At 36.3% G+C, this 26,026-nt stretch overlaps 2 protein-coding genes across 11 annotated transcripts in view; one reads left to right on the top strand and one right to left on the bottom strand.

Annotated features, from left to right (window-relative positions):
- The window catches only part of LOC145974940 (agrin), a 324,984-nt gene extending 306,051 nt beyond the window's left edge, over positions 1 to 18,933 (top strand). For 7 of the 9 annotated variants that reach the window (XM_083105057.1, XM_083105056.1, XM_083105061.1 and 4 more), the window contains 13 exons: positions 164 to 310; positions 725 to 961; positions 6,506 to 6,700; positions 7,398 to 7,571; positions 7,890 to 8,229; positions 8,586 to 8,813; positions 8,920 to 9,536; positions 9,730 to 10,141; positions 10,345 to 10,598; positions 10,846 to 10,942; positions 11,144 to 11,251; positions 11,839 to 12,013; positions 12,460 to 18,933. In XM_083105057.1, the coding sequence (XP_082961183.1) occupies positions 164 to 310; positions 725 to 961; positions 6,506 to 6,700; positions 7,398 to 7,571; positions 7,890 to 8,229; positions 8,586 to 8,813; positions 8,920 to 9,536; positions 9,730 to 10,141; positions 10,345 to 10,598; positions 10,846 to 10,942; positions 11,144 to 11,251; positions 11,839 to 12,013; positions 12,460 to 12,717 (3,242 nt within the window). In that variant the 3' untranslated portion in view covers positions 12,718 to 18,933. The remainder of the gene's footprint in view (positions 1 to 163; positions 311 to 724; positions 962 to 6,505; positions 6,701 to 7,397; positions 7,572 to 7,889; positions 8,230 to 8,585; positions 8,814 to 8,919; positions 9,537 to 9,729; positions 10,142 to 10,344; positions 10,599 to 10,845; positions 10,943 to 11,143; positions 11,252 to 11,838; positions 12,014 to 12,459) is intronic. The other 2 variants (XM_083105059.1, XM_083105058.1) reach the window with 2 other exon arrangements.
- A 180-nt stretch (positions 18,934 to 19,113) lies between these two features.
- On the bottom strand, positions 19,114 to 25,649 carry LOC145974943 (actin-binding Rho-activating protein). 2 transcript variants are annotated; one of them, XM_083105073.1, is made up of 4 exons: positions 25,453 to 25,649; positions 20,160 to 20,290; positions 19,799 to 20,048; positions 19,114 to 19,612 (listed from the first exon to the last, which is right to left on the bottom strand). In XM_083105073.1, exons 1-4 carry the CDS (start codon positions 25,483 to 25,485, stop codon positions 19,505 to 19,507), a joined length of 522 nt encoding a protein of 173 aa, XP_082961199.1. In that variant the 5' UTR covers positions 25,486 to 25,649; the 3' UTR covers positions 19,114 to 19,504. The 2 variants fall into 2 exon arrangements, with proteins under 2 accessions (XP_082961199.1, XP_082961200.1); XM_083105074.1 differs by lacking the exon at positions 25,453 to 25,649 and adding an exon at positions 21,089 to 21,305.
- Between the last annotated feature and the right edge of the window lie 377 nt (positions 25,650 to 26,026).

Raw genomic sequence — 26,026 nt, 5'->3', positions numbered from 1 at the left:
TTTTCTCGATCGTTTCGATTGTTCATTATATGATCAAATATATCACACATATATCAAATAAAAGTGTTTATTTATTTTGTAGACATATTGGTAAGATGTTTATAATTGACAATGTTAATACTTTGTCAGAAAATTAATGGAAATCACTTTTTTTTCTGAATAGCGTGCGGCTGCTCGCTATTTGGTTCCGTGAGAGAGGACTGCGAGCAGATGACAGGACGTTGCGTCTGCAAGCCCGATATTCAGGGGCAAAAATGCACAATCTGCAACGACCACAACAAGATACTTACGCCCACCGGATGTTATTCAGGTATCATGCGTATCAAAGATAAAGATCGTCTAAATCTACTACGATATTTAAACCTTAATTAGCGATCTGGAATTTAATTACAACCTTTTTTACATGTCCCCTTTATAAATTAAAAGAAATCCATTCATTCAATACCTCTCAATATCTAAGCTTTCACAGCCGACTATTCGAAAATGAGATTTACCCCAGGAATTAACATCACCCTAACTTACTTCGCGTCAAGCGCCGTTTGTTTCTCGACGTAACTACGTTACATCGCCGAGATAACGAGTTTCAACGCGCTCTGACGGACGACGACACCCTGATCCACCGCGGCGCGTGTCGTAGATCTGGCTGGATCGCGCGGATCTGTCTCGGTGACACGCGACGTAATTCTATTAATTAACGCGCCCCTAATCCGTTTTGCATCCGCAGCGGACACGATACCGCCCATACCTACGTCCTGCAACGAGCTGGAATGCTACTCCGGCGGCAACTGCATGGAAATCGGCGGCGCGCACTGCGACTGCCCGTCCTCGTGCCCGGAGGACGTGCCGTCCGTGCCGGTATGCGGTAGCGACGGGCAGACCTACGACAACGAGTGCGAGCTGCGGCTGTACGCGTGCCGCCACCAGGCCGACGTGGTCACCCAGGCCTTCGGCCACTGCAGAGGTGGGTTCACTGAACGTACACCGCCGAACAGGCCGCTTTACGTTCTGCTCTACTGAGAGAAACGATCGTGAGAGAGATCGCGCCGCTCGTATAAGCGAGCGAATTATACACACACCCCCGTAGAAACGAAGAAGGCAGCGGATAACGCGAGGCGCGGCCAGCGTTAGATAGTATGCATAATAATGTGTAGCGATGTTAACAGAGAGAAACGCGTCGGTGATGGCATCTGAGAACAAAATCCAGGGCAAATCCTCGAAACGACAAACGCACGCGTTTGAGAAGAGAAGGATAGTATGCCTCTAGATCAATTATATAACCAGTCTTCCCGAGGACACGAAATTGCAGTAGGAAGTTGTATAAACTGAGTTGCTTCAACAGCTGCTCGAGTAAACTGTATCTGCGACTTAGCGACTCATTGTTTCGTAGAAATTAATTCGAGGGAATTTAAATAATCGAAGTTTATATAACACGGACGTTGATGCGATATCAACGCCATCGGGAAAATTTGTACAAGGGAAGAGAGTATATTTGAAAATGCTACTAAACGATAATTGTTGGCGTCGAAAAATGAGATTCTTCCAACGACTCGAAAGGATCGCGGCCTAATAATCTAGCAGGCGCACTCTGTGACATCGGTTTATCATAATTTAGAATTGAAGTTTGTTTGAATAGGACATTATTAATTCTAGAAAATATTGAAGACAAAATAGACGAGATATTAAAGCTTCAATAAATTTTACGGAGAAACCTGATTATAAAAAATGCCTAGCTTTTGCCCTAGAGAAACTAACCAGTAACCTACTTTGTATATCCAAACGTTATAATAAACTCATCAAGTTTCTACTGACATGTATATATATGTTTGTATGTAACCCCCGCAACCCGGAACATCCGCAGCTACTACTTTGCTTGCTTTCTTATAATCTAACTCCATTCTCGTTGTTCTCGTGAATAATACTTGTGATTAATACGCGAATCGTGAAGTTTAATCCACTTACGAACGAAAAAATAAACCAAGGAGGAAAGAAAGCAAAGTGAGTAAACGGACTTGTATTGAGAAAACCGATGCGAAATTGCAAGATAAATTTTTCCATATTCACGAAATAATAAAATTATTATTGAGAAAACCACATGATTATTGTAATCATCGTTGCACTATTCATTGGCAAAATATTCAACCAAGAGGTACAGATATGTCAGATATAAAATTCAATGGCATATAAATGTGCAGAATTATTTTTATGTTTAATTTTCAAATTATTCGGATAATTATTCGGATAATTTACCATATATTTATATGGGATTTATATTATTCTTGTTTTCTTTTTCGATTTGTTATACAATTATTTCCGTAGAAAAAATGCGAAGGTTTAGTGCGAATGTAGGCTCTCTAAATTCGCTTAGTCGGAGGCGCATTAAAGTATCCCCGGAGGTGAACCGACCATCACGTTCGCGCGTAAAGAAAGTTGGCAAACGTTAACTCGCGAAACTGAGCGAGCGCCGAAGGTGGTTTTAACTAAATCACCGCGGACTTCCAGCATGATCTCGTCTTAAGTGGTGCCCGTGGGACGTGTCCAGAGAAGAACCGACATCCACAGAAACGGTAACTGGCAGTCCAACCGCAAGCATTAAACCCGTGTGACTCGCGCATAACTCTGTTATCCCGAGATGCGAAAGCGGCAAAAGTTTCGTCGCGAAATATTATCGGTCGCGACAGTTTCACCGATGCAGATAAAATTTCCCGCGATCGTTTTCTAGCTAGGAAAGTCTCGATATAGAGGAGACATTTTTATGGAAAAGTCTCCTTTGATTATTGGAAGAAACGCGCGATAGTGACTGAAGATCGTAACATTGCAACAGAAACGTTTGTTTCTTTTATTTAGATTTTTCATCTCCAAGAATCGCAGAATGATATCGGTTGCTTCAGCTCTTCGCTTAATCGATCGCTCGTCTCCTCCCGAGAACCCGACGATGGATATAATATAACCGCGCACGCGTCATTAACGAGAGTTTCTCAACTAATTACAAACAACTCCAGGATGGTCGCGCGATCGCGATCTAATTTCGCAAACCGTTGATTATGCCGGCATTAAATTCCATCTCCGATTTTCAATCAGACCGGCGAATCTAGCTTGCGCGGGTATGATAAACCACGCGGTGCAAAAAGTAGAAAGAGAGATCCCTCGCGCTTTCCAACCCCCTTCTCGTCCTTTCTCTTTCTCCCTTCCTCCCTCCTCATACTCCTCAAGATATTCCGAGCCCCTGACGAAGTTCGTGGAGCGAAACGTCGGAATCTATTAAAGTCTCCTGCCTCACCCCATGAACCCCGACCTCTTATTTTCGATTGCTCAGCCTCCTTCTCTGTCTGGCCTCCCCTCCTCCTCTCTCTTTTCTACTTCCCGATTTGGCTCTCTCGCTGGAAGTCAATCTCTTAAAAAGTTCTTCTTCGGAGCTCGTCCTCCGGAGTCAAACATAAATCAGATTACGCCGTCCTCGCGAACTCCCACTTTCTTCGCCCTCCCTGTCGCCGTTACTCCTCCACCCCTTTTGCTCTAGCATCGAGAGTATTCGCTGAGAACGGAGGAAGATCGCGAAGGTCCTCTCTCTCTTGATGTATCTTTTTTATCCCTTTCGCCCATGTTGACGCACGGGATCGAAGTAGAAGACGATAACGGCAATGGCAAGGAATAGGAGGAAGGAGAGAGAGATGACAGGACGATATGGGCGCAGGCACTTTGGATCCTCTAAATAATGCATGCCGTAATTTCTCGCGACGTCCTGGCTCCTTGGCTTCCTGCGGAAAAGAAGTCCTCGGATATCTCTTCGGGGGATCCTGTAAAACAGAAAATCCAGTCAAACGATTGGTCAGCCGTATATGCTGCGAGCTTGACGTCTTTGACGCAAACGCGAGTTATAATGATTGGATTACGATCATGTGAAACGAGGATATCGTATCAGGAAATAACCGAGAGACGAACGTCATGATGGCGAGCTGATCGCAGACACGAACGATCGATGTTTACTTTTTCATGTGAAAATATTCGTCAATGAGACGTCCTGAAATAAATCGTCAGCAAAAAGGGAAAGCAGTGAATCAATATATAACGTCGAGTTAGCCTCGATATCCCGTGGAAACTCGAGATGAATAATAAAATTTGTCAGTCTTTACGATATCGTGTTCAATTAAAAGCTTCAGGATATATAACGCTCAATTCAAAAAAGTCTCATTTTCAAGTCTAAAAAGTCTCAATCATTCACGAAAAAATTGCAGTTTAAAATATATTAATTCTCTGTAACATGTACTCAAGGTAAATAATAAAACAAAAAGAAATTGATTGAAATTTCTAGTCAGTATGATTCCCTTGTTACTATTGTATCTAGCAAAGCGCACGCAAATACTATTGTTTTATCGAAACAACATATCGATAAATGTTACACGAGTTGCATAATCGCGTCTTAAGTTTGACAAAAATCCCATCCATCGGCGAATAAAAGAAGAAAGAAAACAGAATAAATTTACCGATTGTAAAACGTCGGATCGTATTTCCGCGAAACACGTTCTCGCATGGTTTCCCTCGGAATCTTCATCCCTTAAATGAACCAAAGCCATTCCGATGGCAAAAGAAGCTGGGGATATTTGCAGCGGCGACGAGGAAAGCTCGTTCTCGCAGCGAAAGTAAATAAATGAATCGATTATACGGAGACAAATAAGCGGGTTGTCGAATGCGAGAGGATGGACTCAGGAGGACGAAAAGGGCTCGGAATCTAAAGAGAAAAAGAGAGAGAGAGAGAGAGAAGGAAGGGAGGACCGATTGTCGAGAAAAAAATAGCGGAAATCCTCGACAGGCAATAATAGGAAGCAATGCGACAATTGGAAAGTAATTAAAATCCCATCAAGAGGCCGCTGCGAGTCCTGTTAACAGTTTCGCGTTATTCCGAGCCGATAGAATTAGCTTTTCGATTTTCATTATTTAGAGGAACACCGACGCCCCATCATCGCCCATTGCGTCGCGTCTTTCTTCGGGCACTGCTCGAGTGCCGGGACGACGCAAATCCCTTCCGTACAAATGGAAATGAAATAATGGAAACGAAATACAAGAAGGAGAGACAGAGAGAGAAAAAGATAATTTTTATAATGCACCGCGAGGGAGAGATTGAATGCCCTGTGGACATTGACGTAGTACAGAATCCTATTGTGGTTATTTAATGTAGTTTTAATCTAAAGTATTTTAGAATACCTCTTTAATCTAAAGATAAAATCGATTTGAAGCAAAGTAAAATGGAGTCATTTGTTTATTAAGATGTAAATTATATTCTATATCTCAGTAACTCCCGCATTAATTGAAATAAAACGCCCTCTTCATCAATTTCCAGCGTCAACTATTTCAATTTATAATTTTCACAAGGTTTCGTGAAAGATTTCTATAATTTAAGGAAAAAATAAAGGTCTTTTAGAAAGCTCAAAAATAAGGGATTTCACTTACTTATCATGCTAAAAAGAATTATATTTTTTTAAAAGAAATTATTTATACAGAAATAAGAAAGAATGAAGATATGAAGCAGTGGATGAAAAGATTAGGAGAGAGCTGCTAGAAAGATTTTCAAGTTTCTCTTAAAGCACCCAGATATAGCTTTCAGGATCGCTTAAGTCAGTACAAAAAGCTGAATGGATGGTTTCAATGATATTTCTACCGATATTTTTTCAAAGCCGTGGACAGATTAATTCTCGAAACTCTTATTAGAATGAACAAGAATATTTAATTTGACACGCGAGATTCATCTTCTCCATCAAGTGTATATTTAAAAATCATTCCATATTTAGAACATAAGTTTTTTTTCTCTATAGCGCTAAAATATATCCTTTGCTTCACTTTTAAAAATGAAATTAATGAATTAATTATTTTTACAAATTTCTCCCTCTGAACGAGAATTTTATTTCAAAATTAATTAACAGAAACTCACAAGCAGAGAGAAACGTTTGTCTGTTACGATTTTACAATCATATATACCTCTCTCACAAAAACCTCATCGTTACAACTTTTAATAAGGGAAAATTAATAATTATATAATAGAATTTCACACACATACATACACACACGTAGCGATAACATGCGAAATCTGTTCGACTAACAATGTTGCCATACATTATATATGATGAAAATTTATTTTTTTTATATAAACGTAACTGATTAAACATAATTGAAATCAGGGCTAGTAACCGATTTTTTAACTGTATTGATTTTTATTTGATCATCACTGTAATATTTTATATTTGCAGAAACCGGAAACTGCTCAATTTAATTTCCCTTTTAAAAGAAGAATAAATATAAGTAAATGCAATAGTACGTATCTCTAAATAGTTACGTTAATAATTTAATCAATCTTTTATCAATTCCACGGTTCATAGTAAAGAAATCACTTACTAACAAATAATCGTTTTTGCAATAAGTATTTTCGGTTATAAGTCCTGATAAATAAATCGAAGAACGCAAGGTGGAAGAAAAGAAAGATAATGGCAAAACCGGAATTCACGAATATTTTCAGACGACCCTATGGTTAACACGGACTTCCCCGTTAAGAGATATACAGCTGTACAATATACCCAACCAGCGGCTGCTATTTCTCCATTGTCCAAATCCACGCGGCATCTCTTGGTACCGGAGCCGGACCCACGATATTATTATACTCATCGAGCTCATCAAGAGACCATCACCATCGACAGAGATAATTTAAAACATGGTAAAAAACATTCCCTTAATTTAAAACATGATAAAAAAACATTCCCTTCCCGAGTCAGTTCTTTTTTTACTCAAGTAGTGTATTTTTTATTCAGACAAATGAAAAGAGAGCTACAAGAAATTAAAATAATCAGTCAGAAATTTTAATCCGTCTTTAGAGAAATACCGCTAACTCCCCCAAGCTTTTAGTCTCTTCCGTCAAAAATTTTAAATAGATTTAATATAAATTGATTATATAATTAAGATTTATTAAATACATTTTGAAACGATTAATAGATAAGTGCAAATTTATGTAATGTACAGATACATTTTATTAATGTGCTGTTAATTGTGAATTAACACGATCAAAATATTAATGCTTTACAACCGCTTATAACTCTGGAAACTTGGTACAATAATACTTGATAAAAAACTGAAAATTGAAACTGGAAATTTGTTTTACTCTAAATAAATTATTTCATTCTAAAATTATTTATTTTAAGTAATTCAATATCCATTCATCTGCTCGGCATGGATTCTATAAAATTATGATAGCTATTATTCCGAGATAGTCTCATAAATAATTTTATCTGAATCAGGAATTTTTTAATGTATAATTTTACATTTATTTTTCCTTATTCGAAAATTATAAAACACACATTTGATCTGAACTTTTTAAGTATCTTGGTGGTGGATAATGATGAGATTAACTCTTATAGGAGTAGCTGCGGCATATCGACCGACGCCAGCGACGATTCGAGTGGTCACCGCTCTTCTGGGTGATCTTTGCAACGACGACAAGGATTGCACAATACCTAACAGCGAATGCTCGAATGGCGGCTGCATCTGTTCCGAGGGCTATGCGGAAACCAGCGATCGGCAGGAGTGCTTCGGTGAGTCGAGTTCAATTTTCATAGATTCGTAAGATATTCAGCGAATTAAATCTTATACTATATCAATGTTTCTCATTAAAGTAACATTCATTTCAAATTAGTCGGACGAGTATTAATTAATCATAATAATTATAATTGGAATTTTAAGAAAGAGGGAGTTAATTGAGAAAGTTTTGCCAAGTAAACTTAAATCATAATAATTCGCCCGAACTTGTGTTAATGTTCGATCGATTGTGCAAACTCGACGCTCATGCGATAAATTATCAACGTTGCTGTAAATTGGAAGAAAATTAACTTACGCTTAATCCCCGTCGTCAGCCAATTACGTGCCGGTGACACCAACCGAGGAATTTCGCGCCTGCCTCTCGTATCCCTGTCACATGACCTCGACGTGCATCGACTTACCCAGCGCAACTTTCGTCTGCATCTGCCGGCCAAATTATACCGGACTTCTGTGTGACGAGGAGATCAACAAGCGAGATTACGAGATACCGTCCTTTGACGGTAAAAGCTACGTCAGAATGAGCCGACTGAAAGCATATCACAAATTCAGCATCGAGGTCGAGTTCAAAACGTACGCGGACAACGGAATCATACTGTACAATCAGCAGAAGAGCGACGGCACCGGTGACTTTGTTTCGTTGGCTATTGTCGACGGGTCGGTATCTTTTTTCGCGGTAATTCTTGCTCTCGAAAATATGCTCTTTGATCATTGTCAATAAACATATTACACGATACGAATCTCTTCCATCTTACCTAATTTTATTTAATGAAGCTTGCCAAGGTGATTAATTATACATTACACTCTTTAAATTAAAGCAGTTTTTGCTTTTGTATAAAAGTATGATGAATATTACTTAATTACTTTTAACAATATATAAATAAAAATATATTAAATAAATATATAAATAAAAATATATTAAATAAAAATATATTAAATAAAAATTCTGTTATTGATTAAATTTAGGATCACTGTATCTGATGTATGAAACTCATAATCTCAATGTGTCTCAGATACGTGCAATTCCGATATAACTTGGGCAACGGACCTGTAATTCTCACGTCATCGGAAAGAGTGACTATGAAGACGTTCCATAGAGCGGCAGCTAAAAGATATCACAAGGACGGAGTGCTGATCTTTAACGATGGCGAAGACGTGGCCGGGCAGAGTCAGGGAATGCTGAAGTCTTTAGATCTGAATCAAGACACTTTCATCGGAAACATGCCGACTAATTACACCAAGTAATATTCGCGAATATTGCATCGTTAAATTGAGGAAGAAATTAATTAACGCTTTTGATTAGAGACTCTTAAAGATAAGATGCAAGATTGCGATTTTTCCGAACAGGGTCTACGACAACATCGGCACCAACCACGGATTTCTCGGCTGCATACGCAAGCTGAAGATCAATCGGATCAACGTGGATCTCCATGTGGGTCGCGACAAGGACGTTCTCGAGAGCTATCGCGTGAAAGAGTGCGGTGACAATGCGTGCGCCAATTTGCCCTGTCAAAACGGCGCGACGTGCCAGCCGATCTTCGAGGAGGATCTGTGCAACGGCCGGGAATGTAGGAGGCTGCAGAAAAGAGGCAGGGGCAGGAACAATCGAGGCAACAAGGGCGGGGTGAACATAGTCAGATGCCGAGGTTCCCATTGCACGTCAATCGAGAAAACGAGGACCAAGAAGAACGCGAAAAAACGCTGCGTCACCGGCAAGTGCAATTACGATTACGAGCTCGAGTACGAGAACAATTACGACCATAGCAATTACGCTGTGGAGAAGTACGAGCCGCCAGACTACAGATGCATTTGCCCGCCGCAGTTCACCGGTAGAAATTGTGAAGAGTCGCTGGATCCTTGCATCGGCGAACCTTGCCAGCATGGTGCCACCTGCGACATTCTGCCGCAGGGAGGATACGTGTGCAAGTGTCCTCCTGGTAGAACCGGCGAACACTGTGAGATCCGTAAGTGTGTTGCGTTGTTTGGAAAATTTTAGAAAATTGGGAATTTTTCTCTTGCCAAAAAACACATATTTATCTTTTTATTAACAATAAGATATAAAAATATCGATTTTTTGAACGTATACATATAATTTTATTTTAAAATCGCGACATTTTTTAGAATGTTTTAAATCATTTTAAATTTTACCAACTTTAGTGGACGCCGAATTGACGGAACTGCTGATTCCTGAGATGAACGGTAACGGATATCTGGAGCTGCCTTGCCTGGAAGGCATCGCAAAAGCGTTCTCCATCGAACTGTGGTTCCTCACTCGCGCGAACGACGGCCTCCTGCTTTATAACGGCCAGTTGAACAACGGCAGGGGCGATTTCATAAGTTTGAACTTGGTCCACGGTAGACTCGAATTCAGATTCAATCTCGGGAGCGGTATCGCGAACATCACATCGCCTGATCCAGTCAGTCGCGATATCTGGCATTGCGTGAGAATCAGCAGACTCGGTAGAGAGGGAGTACTTCAGCTCGACGATGGAATCGTCGCTAGAGGATTATCCGGAAGTCCTCTCACGGAATTGAATCTGGAAATGCCGCTTTACGTCGGTGGGGTCAAGTGAGTTTTATATTTTCATTCAGTTAGACTTATTTTTACTACTTTAGTCACATTATTTTATTTTTTCCGTGGTATATAGTTTCCCGTTTTCAATATTTTTCTATCACATTTTAAATTATATTTTAAAACACGTAATTTATATCGCTTATTCGATTGTTTAAGAAATAATTCCAAAGCTGAGATATTTGCGATTGCTCTCTTAGACACTGGCGGGAAGTTCATCGTCTGTCCGGAGCCTGGACCGGATTGGTAGGCGCCGTGCAGAGACTAATGGTAAACGGCAAAACATATCAGAACCTCGCGGTGAATATTACTCAACACAACACAGAGATTTACGACGGTCTACCATGTCCCAGCAACGAGAATCCTTGCCATAACGGCGGAGTCTGCCTTCCACTTCTCAACAGTTATCTCTGCAAATGCGCCAACGGTTATAACGGCCTGCACTGCGAATACTGTAAGTTTTTTCCCCTCATTTCCGCCTACATTCCTTTTACTTTCTACTCTTACAGATTCTTTTATTTTTTATTTATTTATATATGATGATAGCAAATTTATATCAGTTAAAATTTTTTCTAAAACTTTATGCATATAAATATTTTCAATTTTTATAAGAGCGAGAATTTAGCCTAATAATTAACTGTAATATTATGTTATAATTATATGAAGAATAATTAAGCAACCGATAAAAAAATTTTTTTCAGTTATGGGTTACGACGTGTCCGGTACCGAGATATCGGAGCGACCTGTGCGTTTCGAAGGTGACAATTTTCTCCAATTCAAGCACCGCTACGGAAGAAGGTGAGTAACCTTCATTCTTTGAATTTCGAGGAATCAATGACCGGAACTCTAGATTGCAATGGCGCACATCCTCTGTGATGTTCGATTAGGTGCACTTAAAATTAGCAACGGTCGACGCTAGTGAGAGTAGATTAATTAGCATTCCTGATTAACGATTAATGTCACTAACCTTCTGATTCTGATTATGTAACCATTAAATAGTACTAACTCGACTAACACTACCCTCGGCGAGTACTTTGAGGAGTCCTACTCCGACTACGACTTGGAGGAGGATGTCGACTACGAATACGACACTTACGATTACACGGAGTAAGTTTTCTAATGGAAAGATGACTATGGTGTACTCGTTTGAGGGATAGATTAATTTTCCTGCTCGCGCAAATGTAGCGCAATCCCTAATCACATCCCTAGCAACCATTTTAGATAGAAAAGATTGTTTGATTGTGTAACAGCGAACGTAACTGACATAGATGATGTAGTATCGCAGTTAAAGATACAATTAGACGGGCAGCAATTAATTTCTTTCTTATATTAATTTTTTATAATAATTTCTGACAATATATAATTAATAATTTTTAACTTTATATATAAAATTATAATTATTGCTTATAGCAATTGACGAAAAACACATTATGATAGTAATATTTAAATTCCATCTTCCTTTGATTTAGATATGTAAAATTAAAGATTAAAATTTATTATAAATTTATTATAAATAAAAATAAAGATAATAAATTAAAATAAAGATTTTTATCTCTATTATTTTGAATAATTTTCCCATCTAATTGTATATTGATGTAGAAAACTGTATGTGAATTCGTAGTATGTGATTTATTGGCATGAATGTGTCTAGGATTCTTTAATGAATAACTATTATTATGGACATGTTTGTTCAGACGCAGGGGACAACAATCGAACAAGTTCGAGTTACGGTTAAGAACAGTACATCCCGAGGGTCTCATCGCGTGGGTGGGAAGAGGAAAGTTGGAACACTTCTTTTTGTCTTTGTACGACGGTCATGTAGTGCTCACTTATAAGAGCAAGATTGAAAATATATCCGTAAAAAGCAAGGTAAGATAACATTATTATATTGATTTGATGACTCACTTCGTTACTTTTTTAATTCAATTTTTTGTTTTCGCTTCCGTTAATTCTTAAATTCATAAATAATTGTGTGTATCATACATCTCTCTAGAAGAAATTATATCAATTAAACTCTTTTTTAATTATATTTAACAAGATAAATTCAATTATATTTGTCAAAATAAATAATGTATGGAATAATAATATCAACTTTTAATAAAAATATCCGATGTAAGCTGTTTCTACTAGAATGTATACATATAAAAATGCTCTGCGTAAGCAAATAAAGCTTGATAATTTCATAAAAACACACATTTTCCTTTCTACACTATAATAAAATTAACTGTCTTGAAAATAAACTTGTTTTGTAAGAATTGATATGCTTATTTTTCATAAATTTTGACATGAATTTCTCTGCACGAATATAATTGCAGGAAAGAGTGGACGACGGAGTCTTCCATCACATCCGAGCGACTCGACGACGAAAAGCTTGTACGCTCCAAATCGACGAGCACACCCCGGTCAAGGTTTTAATGGAAACGACGTTGTTGACGACCAACGGCAAGCTCTTCGTCGGCGGCAAACCCGGTCATCCCGGCATCAAGGGCTGCGTTACGGATTTCATCGTCGACAAACGGCGATTGCCACTGGCCAGACGAAAGATCGACTTCTGCCACGATAACGACGTATGATAACGAACCCCAAGTTCGACGATCGTCAACGCGACGTCGACATTAAAGAACCCCGTCGACCTGACGACGACGAGCGAATTAATCGCACGATTTGAGCGCGAGCCTTCGTAAAAATAATAAGAGATGCATCGCGTCGGGCTAAGATCGAAGATCGCCTAAATGCCGACAACGATAAACATAACGAATTCCGATGACAGAACCCCATTGAAGACTCAGTGAGCGTTCCTGCTTTTCCCATAGCGAATTAATAAACTGAACGTGAAGTATAACGAGAAACGATGATCGAGACAAAGTGTAAAAGAATCATGTTCAATCCGATCCGATTGCGACATGTTGATTCCTGCCAGAGTTGTACGAAGACTTGGACCACGTCCAAATAGTCCTCGATGTAGCGCCTCTCGGAAAAAATTAAGGCCTCACTCTTAACACTATATCTTTGAAGGAAATTCTCACATAAAAATGCAAATGAGACATTTCGTTCAGAAATCTGGTATTGCATTTTCTGTGTAATGATTATGGCAACAGAATCAGAGTTACAGATTGAAATTAAAGAATTGATTACAACTTCCAAGAAAGATTTTCGAGATATTTTTGAAAAAACGAGGGCTTAAACCCAAAAAAGAAGCTGGACCGAAGGATTTCCAGTTTTAAATTTAACAATATTACGTGTGTCATTAAAATGATGAGGATCGAAATAAACCCAGAATTATGCCTAGTAATGGCATTATTCGTTTAAAAAGTCTGAACAAGAAGCCAGAGCCAGAATGAGAACCAAGAACTTCCATTTTAAGATGCCGCATGTCTTAAGAAGACGCTACGCTACCGAAGAGTTTCAATGATTCTATCGTTATCGCGTGTGAAATATGCGGACGTTATTAGAATTTTTACCGGTGAATTTTAGGAACTTCTTGAGTACTGCTTTCTCTCATAGGGCCATCCAATAAATAAGAGATAAGAGATTAGAAAAAAGTACTCTGAGTCTAGTGGCGCAGTATTCAATCACTCGTTATTCTTCGAGCTGACCACAAATATCGAGGCTTAAGTATAGAGGAAAGCTACAAGGATCGATCGTCTCGCGATTATTTCACGTTATCATCCGGAGATCAATCATCAGGATCAATCATTGGGATCGTCGTCGCGCGGATGGAGGGGAAAATGGAACAAACGGTGAACTAAGTGCTACATTCTCATCGAAAGACAATAATATATTTTTAAGGTACGAGATTAATATACATATGAATACATATATATACACATATATATATGTATGAATCTATCTGTATACGCGTATGTGGCGGATGTGTGCGTGCGCGCACATTTAGCGAATTTAGCGAAAAGAGAAGCGAGGTCGCTTATGAAGTGACCGTCGTGTTATAGAATCTGTACTTATAAGTTGTACTGAAGCACATCTAAACGTTTTACAATGCCAAGACTGATTAAAGCGAACGCGAACGGACGATGAAAAAAGAGAAATAGAAAAATGACGGAAAAGAAGAAAGAAGAATAAACGATAAATCGGTGTTATGTTTGAATGTTCGGTAGAGAGATTTAAAATGACCGTGGATTTTCCAGAATAGGAGAAAGATGTATTTTAAAGGACTTGTTGATTTATTGCCAGTAGTAGACGAATTCACACGATGCATTGTTTTTAGATAGGGGAGGCTTTTTACAAAAGTGCGCAAGAGAATAAATATATTATATATTATATATATATATATATATATATATATATATATATATATATATATATACAGACTTATATACATATAAGAAAAGTCTACATTCCATTTGATGAACGGAAACCGGGGTTAAAATTTTTAAGTAGACGCTAATGATGACGTAAGCGCAGTCCGTGAACGTTCAGATCTCGCGAATTATAGATTTAAAAGTAATATGATGTTTACGCAATAAGCTCGTTTATCTTATTCTGTGGAAAAGAGAGCAATAATTATTTAAATTTAATGTAAAAGTAGTCAAATTAAATTAAATTAATTTAAAAATAATTATTCCAAAGTATATAATAATTATTTAAATTTATAAAGGATAGATATCTTCTTTAATTCTTAGAAAATATATTGTTTGTATTTCTTATACATAACACATTACTAAAAATCCATTGATATTATAATTTATGTACATTGATATTTTTAATTATATTATTATTTGGATATCACACAATTCGATCAATCAAACTGATAAATAAACTATTAATTTTCTCAATTTATTCCAACGAAAATCATAATTTTAAAGAAGAAAACATTATTTTAAGAGGAATAAATTGATCTTGCCAGCAAAATTTGAACGCGAATGGACTTTCTTCAAAGTTACGTCTATGCACGCTTGCGTTATGACACAAGGCAACAAGCAAAGTTTTTCGCGTAGCAGTGGAAGCTCGCGATCGGTGTAACTGATCTCAAGTAGTTAACTTGAGTCCGCATAATCCAAGGCGTGCATGAGCGACGAAGGCGAGCAGATGCGTGAAACACTTTTGCGCAAGTGACCTGTAAATAATTTCCACGTACTGCTAAATAACGAATTAATTATTCGTTCTAGAGAGTGTATCATATACTTATAACCGGACCTAAAAATCATCATAACACGACCTAATTATCATAACTAATTCACGGATTAGCCTTCGAACGATGCTCGCGATGTGCATCATTTATTTTTCGCGTGATCTCGAGAGAGCGTATATATTACATATGCATGCATATGGATACATATATATGTATATGTATGTATGTGCATACACATACATACGAAATGAACACACACACGCACGTCGAACTAATGATACGACCGTGTTCTTCCCTTTGGATGGATTAGCTGAAAGCCTAAGTTAATTGTAAATTTATTATCTCCTACGCAACCCCGTTGTTGATAATAATTTAAAAGCCGTCAAACGTTTTCATCTTTGTCCGTTTTAGTGAGCGAAATAAAATGTACACGGAACAAAATTCGTTTCGCAAACGAAATCATAAGGATATGACTACCAGAAAAATTTTTTGAGAGATTCATAAAGAATGTACCTTGCAATTAATCCTTCTTTTCATGCTTTGAAAAATTTGTAGAAATATACGACACGGAAAAGCCTTTCGTTTTCGATCACATAATTCTCGCAGACAAGACGGGTAATAATTCGAAATAGCGACGACGGGACAGACTGGGAACGTTCGGCGGTTATAGGGATATTTACGTGATTATCATCGGCAATATGTAAGCGCGAACGGAAACGTTTCCTTCCGGTCACGTAAACGTCGGAAATAAGATTGTTGCGAGGGGCCCTTCGAGAAATACCGAGTTGTATACCGAGTTGGCAGTTGTGCGTTTGATCACGCGCATTTCTACAAAATGCTTGCTAACGCGTAACGTTGACAGACATCGTCGAATATTTCGCTGTTTCCTACCACCTGAGACTGTAATCCATTTTAGTCACTGGTTGCGATTGCGATCGCTACAAGCGTCATATTATTACGATTACCAACAGCATCGAATCCCGAAGAAAAATAAAATTTGTAAAAAAGATGAGAATGCGCGTCAAAAAGCATGAGTTATCAAACGCGCAAACTTAAGAACGCGCAGTAGAAAATGCAAACATATGATCAGACGCGAAATAATATAAATGAGATCAATACGTCGAATATCATTATACATATATTATGTAATATTACGAAATATTGAAAAGATAATTTAATAAAACAAAAAGTGAACACACACACACATTTATACACGTCGCTAAACCGGAAAGTCTTCGGGACAAAATCACGCTGTTGGCAATCAAACTTAATGTAACTCGATCTAAAGAATACTAGTACCATAGTGATCACAATATAGTCGAATATTAGCGAATGCTATAATAGTTACACATGAGGAAACAACGATTTCTCGCTTCTGCAAGAAGAAGCGTCAAACAATCGATAAAGTTTCGTAACGTCCATAATCGCAACGTATTGATTGCATAAATCGTTCGTTATAAACATCTCCGGAAACAATGTATGAAAGGCTTGATTCAAACTATGGGCTCGTAAAGTTTCATAATGTGTCATGTCCCATTTCAATCTCGAGAATTTAATCTAAAAAAAACCTAAAAATTGATAAATATGATTTAGATACAAAAATATATTTTACTTTTTTTGTATGTAATTAGAAATCTATATAAATAATTTTTAAATGCATGTATAATATATAACGAGACTTGTACTTTATAATGTAAGACTTGCATAGGTTTCTTTTTATTTCTTAAGATGATAATTTAATTAAATTTATATTTATATTTATATTTTAGATACAGACGATAAAATTAAAATTATGTTGTAAAATTATAAAAATTCTTTAATATATCGAGTAACTAAAATATTTAGCTGATGTATTGCTTGATTTAAAATTATTGTAATATTAATTGTATAATTAAGTATAAGTAACATATAATAATAGAAATAATATTTAAGAAATAACATTATAAGTTAGAAGATAAAATTATTTTCTTATGAGTATCTTAAAGACAAGTAGCTGTTCTGAGAATGCAATGTCAATCCAAATTAATCCGTCCCTGATAGTGTGAATCAAGCCTCATTTCGGCCCGTACTGACATCCTACATTTTGCGCTAAATAGGTCCATTTCTCGAAGAAAAAAGATTGTCTTTAGAAAAATATAGTAGAAAAATATAGTTCGAAATAAAATAGCCATATTCGAAATAAAATAACAATTTTCTTTTCGATGCTAAGTGTGAAATGTCAATGCGCGGCTTGGAAAATACGCTTACTTGAAATTGCGGCGCACATCGTCGGATTTCTTTAATTTATATTCGAATATGCTTTATATGTGTATTTCATGATTTCAGCTACTTCGTGAAAAACCGAGAATTGGTATAAAATGCAATAAGATGTATTAAAGAAATCTCCGAAGCGAAACGAATTGCAAGATTATATCGTATATATAAGACATATTATTGTTAAAGATGCCGAAAATTTTGTCCATTTTACGTCATGATATTTACGTCACGACTTATTGTTAATTAAAATTGCGAAACGCGATATATTTCTACGACATATCGATCGATTACGATCGCTGTCCCAGAGAGAATCATATTCCGTGGGCAACGCGAATAATAATCGTGCGCAATCTTTGCATACATATCCTCTCCCGTCTCCCCCTCCCGCCCCCGTTTTCGATATGCGAATTTTTGTCTTTTGGAAAGTTTTTTACCCTTCCCGTTTGTCCTATCGTTGACATATCGAAATGCACCAATATAACGCAAAGTCCCGCGAACGGCAACAAAGAAACGGGACAAAGAAAAGCAATTGTTGAATATCTTTACTCTACTTTTTTGCTCATATTCGTAATTAAAGATGACAAAAAAAGAGGAATGAAGGTAAAGTGTATTTGCGCTTCTCGAGACTCGAATTGAATATTTAAATACTTTTTATATCCTCCAACAAGAACTACTTTTATTTTTTATTCATATATTTCTCTTAATGGACTAATTTAATTGCAGAGAGCTATATTGCAAAAATATATAGTTCTTTGAAATACTTTTGGTAAAAAATAAAATTGTGATCTCGAACGAGTCAAAGGGAAGCGCGAGCAAAAAGAAGGAAATTAGCTTCCGTTGCAATAAATGACTAACGCTACTGCCAATATAGAAATAGAGACCCTATACGATCGATGTTTTTTCTTGGAAAGAGTGTGTATGTACACGTTTTGACGATCGAACGTATTCACGTATCATCGAGTGCTGTATCGAACTTGCTGCCTTTGAACATGCGAAAGATTCGGTCTTCTATTCTCATCGCTCGTTTGGTGCCAAAGTGCCACAACTTTTGCCAGTACATTAAGGAGCATAAACGCTTCGAGTTCGCGATTCTAAACTTTTCCCAGACCGACGCAAGAGCTTTGAAGCGAGGCTCAAGCACCTGCATTAAATGCGCGGTGAAAATACGAGGCCTCTTGGTCTGTCCTGGTGTCACGTTAAGGAGGCTTATCGAGAAGCTTCCGCTCGGACGGACATTAAATACTCGTTTCAGCGTCGTCTTTTCCAGGCGAGAGATGCACGCCACGAGGCGCCCCTCTTATTAATTAGTTTCTTTTTTACTTTGATATCGTCTTTACCGAGATCACACACCTGGCGTTCGCTGACCTAAAGTAATCGAGCTACACTGTGTAACAAAGTGCGCGTTGTAAAGTGACTGTATATACAAATATAAATTATGCGATTACCTGCTCTTTGCTTCACACGTCTTTTCCTTCCCTCCTCGAAAATCTGCTCTTACGTGAAATTGTTTAGCTTGAAAAGAGAGATACATGCTAGGGCTTAATCTTGTTTAAATAAAAAATATATGCGAGATGTACAAACTATATCGAAATGTCTTTAAGAGAGATGAAATGAGAGATATATGTAAGATGTATTAATTATTTATTACGCGCTATATTTATACAAAGATGACTGTCTCAAAGAGATGTTCCATAAAAATTGTATTAATCGTACTGATCATTTTATCGCATTAACATATCTCATTTGCACTATTCCTGAAATATTTACATCCATTTACATTCATCCATTCTTAATATCATCGATTTCCACTCATTCTTATACAAAATCCAACGAGAAGAATACAACAAATCGTATATTATACAATGGTCATTTGTGTTACTATAAAATATAGGCGAATAAATACAGACTGCGAATGTTCTTTCGAGGATAGATAATGTTAATAGAATTAGAAACTAATAATTATTCAATAATTAGATAATAATTATTATATAATTATTAATTTTCTATTATTTACATTAACTGTCCAGTAAATTCTTCCGGGTTTCTTCCAGTCGTTGATTATACTCCTTACGAATTTCTTCGATGGGCTTGACTAAAAATATCGGCACGTCGTCGTCTCTCCTCTGCGGAAAAAAATCGAATTTATGTTATATGATACAATGATATAAATATTAACAGCATAACACATTAGTTATTAATTATGTATTTTTTCAAGTTTAATCTTCGACGATACATCCGTATTAGATCCGAATTAGATTTTAAAAAATCTATATCTATAAGAATATTATTTCACTCTCAAGCCAATTTACCTGGAAAAGGCATTCGCCTTCAAATTCTAAATACTTCTGCTTCCTCGCTCTCAGTAACAAGCCAACGCATTTACTACTAATATTAGTATAAATGTTGAAGATGTCACCAAACGTGATGCCAATTACGTCAGGTTGATCCAGACAGGGTGTACCTTCCTGACTAATAATTTCGCAAAGCTCCAGAATTTCCTTCAATACATGGGCATTCGCTTTGCGACCACGCAAATCTGATAAGGAACCTGCTTCTGGTCTGAAGCGAATCAATAATAATATCACGGTTAAATTGTAAATAGTATTGATGGAATTATATATCGCATTAAGAATTCTCATCAAATGGCAAATCTAATTGAATTTTAAGTACCTGCCGTATTCCTCTTTGGAGAATTTTGGTTTTTCAATGTTTAAACCAGATGTGAATGGATTTTTGCTCTGCTTGTCTTTGTGTTTGTTGGCATATTGATTGAACATGGCAACCTTGGCACCCAAGGATTCCTTCAAAAGTGGTACAAAGATACATTTATTTTTAATTCTTTATTTTTAGTCAATTTAGTACATTTTAGTTTACTTTGCAAATTCGCGTAAAGAACAATTCTATACAATTGAAATTTAAAAAATAAAAAAGGAATACATAAGAATGTAAATTCCCTGAAAACCTTTAATTTCGAGTCGTTTGGAAGAGAAAAGCTGCATATTAAACTACGCAGACGTCAATGGGTTAAGTCATTCGACGCCTAATAAGCCATTTAGCCAAGGAATTTTTGGAATTTTGCCAATCTGAACATATGCATTGACCCTGACCATAAATGATGTCTTAGTGGCATCTTGACAAATGTACGTATTCATATCTCCCTATTCGTTCGTTTAAAGTTCAAAAATTGAACTTTAGCTATCTTACCACTTTAGAAAAAAAACCTAAATCTAATCTGGAAATGTCACTCTTTTAAGACAAATTGCATTTTGTTTCTAAATTGCACTTCATTTATCAAATATTAAAATTATATATTCTTTTAAATATATTCTTTTAAATGTGATCTTAACAACTGCGCGCATAATGCTTGTGAAAAAAATTATGATGTCCATTTACATTTTTATAATTTTCTTACTCATCCTTTATTTTCAATTTAAAATATTTTTCTATTCATATTTACCCCCTATTTGAAAATTTCATTTGATTTGTATGTTTCAGGATATTTATTATTAATAGATAATTCTACTGATTATTCTATTGATAATTCCATTGATTAATAGATAATTCTAGTTGTGTAACTGAAAAACTTCACTAATACTTACATACATCGCCGAAGACATTGCAGCTTTAATTTTAATCCAACAAAGTTTTACAAAATAAAACCAATGTCTTAAAAAAACAGAAAGGATATTTTATCTATTAAATGATAAAATTTATTTTAAAACGCGACACTTATGCTTCACCCTTCGATATTCCGAGATCGAGTATGACGTTTTTGCTCGCCCACCACCGGTGTGAATACGACGTCGCGACGTCGCGCGTCTCTTTTTATAAGAAACCGATGGCACCGAAAGGCTCCCACCTTTCGATATTTCGGCTCGGGCCGAAATATTTGCCGCATTTCCGAGCCGATTCCCGGACTCTTGATTGGTTGCCAGACGATCCTGCGCGCTCCGGAAGTGATAATTCCTCAAACGCTGCGACCCAGCTGGCCCGCGGATTCATTCATGTTCTGCTTTCGGGAATTAATTCGCAAGCGAATTTCTCTCCTTTCGTTTATTTATCTGATAAACGCTTGACGATATATTTACAAGAAACAGATCCTAACATTTCCAAGGAATATCAACGCATTCGCTGCCATAAATCCTTAACCGTTCAGAAGGCATAATTTCAAAAATTGAAAACTTGACTCTGGAATTTTGATTCAGACTTATTTTATTTAATTAATATAACCTGCATGTTTATTATCTATAACAAAAGTTTGAAAATTTATTCTTAAAGAAGATTTTACATAAATAATTATTATGTTTCATTATTATGTTTCAAGAAGATTTTACATAAATAATTATTATGTTTCATTTAAATGCTGAATTATCATTTATCGAAATTATCGAAATTAATCTTCACGTGACAATCGTAATCATTCAAGCCACTTGAGTACATCTGGCAAAAAGACATGAGATGTGCAACGAGTATTTGACGGTAAGGCGTGAATTTGATGTCCTAAATTAACCGTCTGCGAGGAAGCACCAGCGACGATTTGTCACTGACAGATTGACAATATACGAGTTGGCGTGTGGACGCGCATAAATCAGGATATAGGATGGTTTACATTAATATACAAAGAGTCTTCTGCGAATTCATTTATAAGGATCGAATAAGTTGTGCTCCTCCCTCCCCTTCATCATCCTCTCTGTGCGTGACTGTCAACGCTGCTTTACATAATGTCTGTCGAAGTCACGTGCTATTTCATTATCACGACAAATTCTGTTTTCATTTGGCAGAATATGCATCTAAATGTTACATCTAAACGTTTCAATTATTATTTAAAAAAATTAATATAAAATAAGTTAAAAATGTATAACTGAAGATTTACAAAAAAAGAAGCTATAATTTAAAAAATTATAATTTTGATAATAATAGCGCCACAACTCAAAATTTCTGCGATATTATTCATAAATTAAATTATATTTCGTGGAATTTAATTCATTACGCAAATCTTTTTTTTTTTATTCGTTTCATGAAGTATTAACTGCGCAAACATCGCAGTTAGTTATAAAAGGAGCTTCAACAAGTTAATGTTTATGACGGCATTCTCAGCATTCAGGGAATACATTTCAATATTAAATTTGTTTTTGCACTCATCAACAAATTAATACGTCACTTTAATCCCCGAAAATGTGCATTTATAGTGAAATTTTCTCTTTTCTTCTTTCCCCAAAGAAAATAATTTCCTTAAAAATTTCAGCAAATTTGAACAATAAAATAAATTAACAATTTCTTTCAATTCTTTTTATTTATCGTAGAATCGAACGAAAAGGCACGATCTTGGAATTACTGAAATTTTTGAGTCAAATTTAGATTCAGAGAGTTTTAAATACACTGTTAAAAGTTCCAGGAACCGTACATATAACGATCATCGCGCAGAGGATTCTATAAATTATCTTACCGATGACCCTCATGATGTGATGAAGTCTTTTGTTTTCTTTGTAACGGAAACTAATATCAGAAGTGCAATAAAACAAAATTTACTGGAATAATGCAATGAGACTATCGTAAGACAACGTACGAGATCGGAAGTCGGCCACGTACTTGCCATAAATAAGTAGAAGATGAGCGTGAATTCGTAGGACATAACGGAAATAGAATGCTGGAATTTATGGTAGCGATGTCTCTCAATGAAACTGCAAAGTTATCCTCGTAAACACAGCCAGATGATAAACTTTAGAGGAATTTTCCCCGCAAAACACATTTAAATGCTCCTATTTGCTGCAGGAAGCTGCCATATATCTATAGTTTATTATTTCTTCTGAATACTAGTAACAGCGTCTTACATGGAATCGCTCGTTCCCTCTTTTGGAGATCATGATCAACGTCATCTAAATTTAAATACGATGCCATTCTGTGATAGGCATTCAAAGCCATCATACGAAAGCAATCTCCAACCGATAAGATACGCAACTCGTTTTTGGCACATCGCAAATTTCGAAGTAATTAAGCGAATCCGCGTTGACGAACTGATGTAATCGGGGCCAAATTAAAGTCAGAAGATCGCACGGATGACATCAAGTTATTTCCTGAATTATCTAGACATCTCGTATAGCGATAAGTAATTTAAGAATTTAATGAAGCGTCTCTCACTATTGCATCCGTAATAATGGAATAATACGCGAGAATCAAAGATAATATAATTAATTTAAGGAAATTTACGTGGCTTTTCTGTACAATCGCACGTCGAAAGGCCACGCGTGAAACTTTGACGCACGTGCGTCAACGTAAATGCACGCGCCATTGACCGATGTCAACGACACGTGAGTGTCGGCAATCGAGTCTTTTCCCCGTCACTAACTCGAGATATTTGGCACTCGCGTTTTATTAGTCACAGCTGGTATATTTCACGCGAGTAATAATTCGTCTATCTTCACTTTTATCTTTTTTAAAATTTCAATATAACTGATGGAGTTCTTTTGTTTAGCTTTTTTTCTTCCAGAAGATCTTGATATGTTATAGAAAAAAAACTTCTAAAAATTAACACTCAACAACATAAATAAAATAGTTACCTTGAAGACAAAGAAATTATATGATGTTGAAAAAGATAGTGTATCGTTTTATCGCATCGCAAGCTCTCAAACTTCCTAATCAGTACTTTTGCAACAAGATATATATTATGTAATGTTCATTATTCATTCATGAAGTGAAAAAAAAACTGATATATTCTTCTTAAAATATTAATCATCAAAAGAAACTTGCAAGAGAAAACACAAGTTAGGTCAAATACTCATAAAAAGGGTCAGTTTCTTATTCCCTAGTCATGATTAAATGATCTCGCTGGACGCGATGTTTTTTTTCAGTTCAAAATATAATATTTAACATTCTAAGAACTCAAAGACTATCTTCAAAGCAATATCAGTAATTTTAACAAGGTTAAATTAAGAGAGAATTTCTGTCAATTTTAATTACTCTCGTTACAGAAATTCCGTATTTATAATATTATAAATACTTCTAATATTTTTTTACTTATTTTCTTAAATTTATGTATTGGATGCATGCAACATAAGAAAATATATATCTAAGACTTTATAATAATTTAATTATAAATAAAGATAACACTATATAAGAGACTCGTAAGTGTCTCGTCGCTGCACAAAGGATTAAAGAAAGCAGGTTGCCTTGACGTAACGATCGACCTGGATAAAATAGAACATATATTAAGTGTGCCGTTAACGTGCACGCTCGGCTAAAAGCGGAAACCAGGAAGTATCCACGAGTTGTCAAATTCGCGAAATCTTGTTTACATTCCTGGATTGTTGAGAGGATCCCAATTTGGAATACAGATTTAAATATCTCGATCGGTCTCGGATTTGACGTTTTGTTTTGCATTCCCCGTCTTCAACCGTCTGGGACTGACCGAAATATCGACGATGCGATCAAAGTGTTATTAAAACGTTTAATGTTAGAATAACGAATGAGTCGTCAATTCAATAGCGGAAATCGCGAGCGTCTCTCTCGTTCTTCCCTACTATTTTTGGCCGATCGTCGCGTTATTTTCGGCTGCGTTCGTCACGAATCCGGAACTCGCGACGACTAATCTCCGCTTTTAAATTTACGAGAATTTCCTTTGTCAGTCGTTCCGAGTTGAAATGAAAAAAAAATAGTTATTTTTTGCTTCTTGAGTACGTGTTTTATCGATATAAAAATATTAGACTTTATCAACGAAAAGAAATTTAACTAGAAAATTCAATGAAAAGTGATTATATTTGCATAAAAAAATTAAAAGTAAAGATAAAAACCTAACATGATTTAGTAGAATCAGTAGTTACATCCGGTCATTCCTTCACCGATCAGACAGTTATCATCTCGAGAAAAAATGTTTATGTCAACAGTAGACCAACGGCTTTATTCAATAAGTTTAGTCGCAAAATACGACACATCTACAAGAACGATTCGTCACGACTTTGCCACTGACCTCCTCAGAATCACTATCACTATAGGTCTCCATCTCTGAGCTGTAAAGCCACCGTCGTGAGCGCCAAAATTCTATCGAAGAAACTATCGGATTACCTAATTGAATTAATCAAAGAATCTTAAATTACGTTATCGCGCACGTCGAAATTAATTTTCTTCGCGATCTTTGGAGGCAGCACTGACCTCCATCACGATGACTTTGGAGCAGCTGCTGCTTCTATTTATGATCGTAGCGAGCACGTGACGCAGCCGACATCTTCGAGAATTTGAATTGAATTTCTATTAAAACGAAAATGTGATAAGTCTTCTTATTATTAATGCGTGTAATTTTTGCAAAAAATCAATAGAAATTATATTTTCTCATAAATAAAATACGAAAACATCGTGAAAAGATTCGCAGTGGTTAAAGTCGGACATGGTCAGCCATCAATTGTATCTGCTGGCCTGCTTTTTATTATCGTACAATATTAATCGTATTAATTTATAATCTTTCAACACAATCTATAATATTTAATACTTAATACTAAAAAAACTATTATGGTCATTTTATTGCCTTCTCATAATTATTATTTAAT

This window comes from Camponotus vicinus, unplaced genomic scaffold, assembly GCF_025532165.1.
Source record: "Camponotus vicinus isolate PSW18456_S1 unplaced genomic scaffold, iyCamVici1.0 SCAF_7, whole genome shotgun sequence".
Lineage (NCBI taxonomy): Eukaryota > Metazoa > Arthropoda > Insecta > Hymenoptera > Formicidae > Camponotus > Camponotus vicinus.
This window is presented reverse-complemented; position numbering and strand designations above follow the sequence as displayed.